Source organism: Triticum dicoccoides, chromosome 4A (genome assembly GCF_002162155.2).
Source record: "Triticum dicoccoides isolate Atlit2015 ecotype Zavitan chromosome 4A, WEW_v2.0, whole genome shotgun sequence".
NCBI classification, from domain to species: Eukaryota; Viridiplantae; Streptophyta; class Magnoliopsida; order Poales; family Poaceae; genus Triticum; species Triticum dicoccoides.
Genome location: NC_041386.1, coordinates 742,243,386 through 742,247,886, shown reverse-complemented (window position 1 = coordinate 742,247,886; position 4,501 = coordinate 742,243,386). Strand labels below are relative to the sequence as shown.

The window sequence follows — 4,501 nt, the reverse complement described above, 5'->3', positions numbered from 1 at the left end:
TCTACTTGTCACTCAAACGGATGTATCTAGACGTATCTTAGTGTTAGATACATCCATTTGAGTGACAACTAATATGGATTGGAGGAAGTAGTATAATTTAGTGCAAGTACAAAAGAATCATACCAGAAAGCTGATTCTCAAGGCTTCCACCCTGCACGTATTCCAAACAAATTGCTCTTTCTACCACACTAGCAGAAACATGTTTTCCCTTATACACAACAAATATCTGTGATGTATGGCGGCAGTAGCCAACTAACCGTACAATATTTTTGTGTTGGACCCTCATTAGATTATTAAGCTCATTCTTAAGTTGTTCATCATCAATCCACACCATTTGACGAAGTTTCTTAACAGCAACCTCTTCTCCATTGTCCAGCACTCCCTGTTAAAAATCTCAGATTTTATGGTACATCATTCTTGTTGTCAATAGTAGGGTTCATTTGTAAGTTAGAAGATGAAGTAATTACCATACCTTGTAAATAACTCCATATCCACCACGGCCAACTATGTTTTGCTCAGAAAAACCATTTGTAATATTTTCTAAGAACTCGAATGGAAACTCCTTTGTTCTATATAGCTGACCTATAGATGAGCACTCGACAATATCAATCTTATTCAGTTTCTGTATGATCTCGTGTATAGTAGGCCTCTTCTCTCGACTGAACTCGACACATTTTAGAGCTATTTCGACGCATGTTCTAACTTCATGTGAAGTATGCTTCGATATTGCGCCCTGCATCCTATTTACCCAGAATTCATATACCTGCATAATTGAAACATAATTTATTGGCATGCATGCCTAGATGTATGGTAAAACGTAATATTAGTGAAAATTGTTACATTTCATAATATAGAGTGTCTTCTTACAAGCTCAGTAAATACTTCGGGGGAAGTATCTAAACATTTGGTGTAGCTCTCCTTTCCTGCCATTATTTGCAAGATTATAATGCCCAGACTGAATACATCAAACTTTGGTGTGATTTGCCGTTTACTGATGTATTCTGGCGGCATGTATACTCTGCATAGTACAAAAAGAATTTATCTTCGCAATAATTGCATACAAGAATTTGATTACTTCTGATGGCTGTTAATGTACCTTGTTTCTGCAACTTCTGATGTGTTGGAGGTTTCTATTGAATCAAAGAGCCTAGAGAAACCAAAACCTCCAATTTTGGGCATCATGTCCTTATCCAGCAAAACTTTTGTAGGTTTCAATTCCAGATGGTAAATAGGATACTCGAATCCTTTGTGAAGGTAATGTAAACCCTCACACAGTCCCTTAATTATGTCGTAACATGTGTGCCAAACAAGAGAACATGGTTCATCTATAGAAGTAAACAAAATGTTTTTACCATGATGTAAAGTTTAGGGATCATTGCCTACATGTAAAAATGATAGTGTAAGTAGAGCATAATCATACTCGAAAGATATCTGTCAAGGCTTCCTCCCTGCAAGTATTCGGAGCATAGAGTTCTTTCTTCCACTCTAGCAGAAACATGTATTCCATTGTGTTCAGCAAGCACTTGTGCTGTATGATGGCAGTAACCAACTAATTGTACGGTATTTTGGTGTTGGACCCTCATAAGATTATTAAACTCATTTTTAAATTCCTCATCGTCAAGCCCTGGCATGAGATTAAGCTTCTTCACAGCAATGTATTCTCCATTGTCCTGTACTCCCTGTCAAAGCATATGTATTAATCACTATATATTAACAGACATTATTTTTATTAAGCATTTAATATTATGGATGATAGAAATTAATGGATCAAGATGCATGGTGCCTTGCCTCTTCCACCTCTAGTTGTGCTTGGGTTCCATACGTTTCTGCAAGAAGTTTGGTAGACTGTATAATTTTACTTTAGTGAAATTATGCTGGTTCTATAGTTTTTAATGAGTTGTATTCTGGTTTAGAAGACTCCTGAGGAATGATGATGATGATCATATGTGGCATTGGAAACAGTTACAAGATTTGTGTAGTGATGTGGTTTAACCGATGAAAATGCTAAGTGTGTAAGGATTATAACAAGTAATATTTTGTGCATTCTTTGTATGTGATGTTGAAGATGGCTTTTTTACCTTGCCTTTGAAAGCTAGAAGCTTAGTAGCAATAGCAGTAGGTGTAGCTGTTGTTATTTGCCCATTTTGAAAGACAATGAATGCAGCTTGTTTCTGCGATGTCTTTTCTTCTGGCCTTAGGGAAACTCCAACACGGATCACCAAATCACCTCTAAATGTCCGGACCGGACGGTACAAACACTTTGGGCCATCCAACGGCAGTCACCAAATCAGTCCAGACTGATCCAAACCCACCCAGAGCCTTGTTTTTTTTCTGACTCTGCCCGTCCTCTCGTGCTCTGTCAGGTACCCACCACCCCTGCAGATTACATCTATGGAAGACACCACCCCTAGCAATTGTTTGGCCAAATTCCATAGCCAATTTTTTGACGTTTTTGTTGTTTACTTTGAAGGAAACAAGATGGATTGAGATTTGAGACCAAGATTTTAAATAGCGGATAGCAGACTGGTTGCAGATTGGGGCCAGTGTAGGAGAATGCGGATAGCGGGCGCTATGTTCGCATAGCGGAATTAGAAAAACACTCATAAATTTGAGATTGTTGTGTGAAACATTGAAAAATATTATAAAATTTAATTTGATCAATCATCATTTATATAATAATATGAACTATACATGAACAATATTTGGTCGCAAGCAAGAAACATTTACACAAATACTTCCTCCGTCCCAAATTACTTGACGCATTGTCAAGATACCGTTGTATCTACACGTGTCTAGAAATATCCGTATTTAGATAAATATGCATCAACTAATTTAGGACAAAGGAGTAGATAACATAGTAGAATAATAATCACTTATATAGAGGGCGATATTGCGAATAGTGGATGATATAGCAGTCTAATAACTGTTATTGCGCCCGCATCATGATAGTATGCTATTTTCTAGCACAACCTGAGACTAATAGAGGTAGGGTGACGCTACCGCTATTGCGGCTGCAACATTGGAGGTAGTGGCCACTTTGTTTTGGAGTAATCAAAGAGGGAGTTGTTGGAACCGACGATCACGAACGATCAGGATTAGGGCCGTATGCATCGTACTGATGTAGAGGCCGGGGTATCCCCCCTTTTCAAAAAAAAAAAAACGAACGATCAGGAAAGAATACGCGGAGACGATTGTGCCGGGCGACAGACACCCTCCCAGCGACGAACGCCGGGGCATTTTTGTCTCTTGTATTCAGTTCGGCTCCAACAAACTCCATAGACGGACGCGTTAGGCTGACCGGCACACCCACGACTCCGCTCGTTGCTCCGCGCCGATGACTCGGCTGATCCACGACGCTCGCTCGCACGAACCGCCGTGTTACAAGAGTTTATAGAGACACGAATATCCATGAGGAGAGGTAGTCGCGCCAAGACAGGGCGGCTACCTTATCACTCGGTTTTCTAACCCGAAGAGTCCAGAGTTCAAAGTCCCTAAAGCTAGCACTGGTTACACGGGGGACTATGATTTTCGTTCCTAAATGCAGCAACATTTCTTACTTCCCAGATTTTCTAGAGAATAGGCAGAAGGATCTCTGGCCAGATAGAAGAGTCGAGGTGCGCACTGGTGTGGGGATTGCCCACATATCTTGGAACCCAGATGACGGGGTGATGGCAAGGCACTGCCAAATTGCAGCAGCAGGGCACTCGATGAAGAGGTGTTGGGTGTCTTCAAAGGGGGCGTTGCAGCGAGGGCAGGCACCATTCGCTGATATGTGCTTGTGGAACAAGTTGGCCTTTGTGTTGAGGCGACCCGAAAAAGCAGCCAAGGAAAAAAATTAGCTTGTTCGCGCAACGCCTACACAAAATGAGGTCGGTGTGGTCACACTGGACTTCTTCATGAATTAGAATGTTGTATGCTGCCTTGGAGGAGAATCGAAGGCCATGCTTTAGTGATTTCTGGTCTTGTTCGTTGGAGAACCTGAAATCTTGCAACATCAAAAACAATGCAGCCAACTCTGTTGCCGCAGCATTGGATAGCCGGGTTTGCAGGTTCGAATGTAACCATCTTGCACAAAACTGGATACTAGGATATCTTGGTTTGTGGAGTGGGAGTATAGGCCTGGGTAAAGTGTAGCAAGGGGTTGAGAGGCGAACCACGTATCTTTCCAGAAGAAAGTATGCTCTCCATTATTTGTAATGACAAAGAAGATGGAGAGTAGTGTAGGCAAGTGGGTCTGGATAATCTTAGCTAGGAAAGTTGGGTTGGTGGAGTGTAGCAGGGATTTTTGGTGGTGTTTGAGGAACCAAGTCAGCCAAGGTATAGTGGTAGGTGAGGTGAGACATTCTTGAAAGCGAATTTCATTAATAAATAGTTAATTTTAGAGATCCAGATTTTTTATGCCTAGCCACCAAATTGTTTCGTTTTGCAAATATTTTTTCCAAGCGATCACACATTTTGCACCAGTACACGTGTCCTCAGCCGTCGAGAAAAATGCCCTACG

The 4,501-nt window shown here is 41.1% G+C and overlaps 1 protein-coding gene across 1 annotated transcript in view; it reads right to left on the bottom strand.

Annotated features, from left to right (window-relative positions):
- Window positions 1–1,329, bottom strand: part of LOC119284380 (putative receptor-like protein kinase At4g00960) — a gene marked incomplete at its 5' end in the record, with an annotated part of 3,129 nt that extends 1,800 nt beyond the window's left edge. The window contains 4 exons of the mRNA XM_037563522.1: window positions 124–382; window positions 473–763; window positions 868–1,018; window positions 1,097–1,329. Of these exons, the coding sequence (XP_037419419.1) occupies window positions 124–382; window positions 473–763; window positions 868–1,018; window positions 1,097–1,329 (934 nt within the window). The remainder of the gene's footprint in view (window positions 1–123; window positions 383–472; window positions 764–867; window positions 1,019–1,096) is intronic.
- Window positions 1,330–4,501: the final 3,172 nt, after the last annotated feature.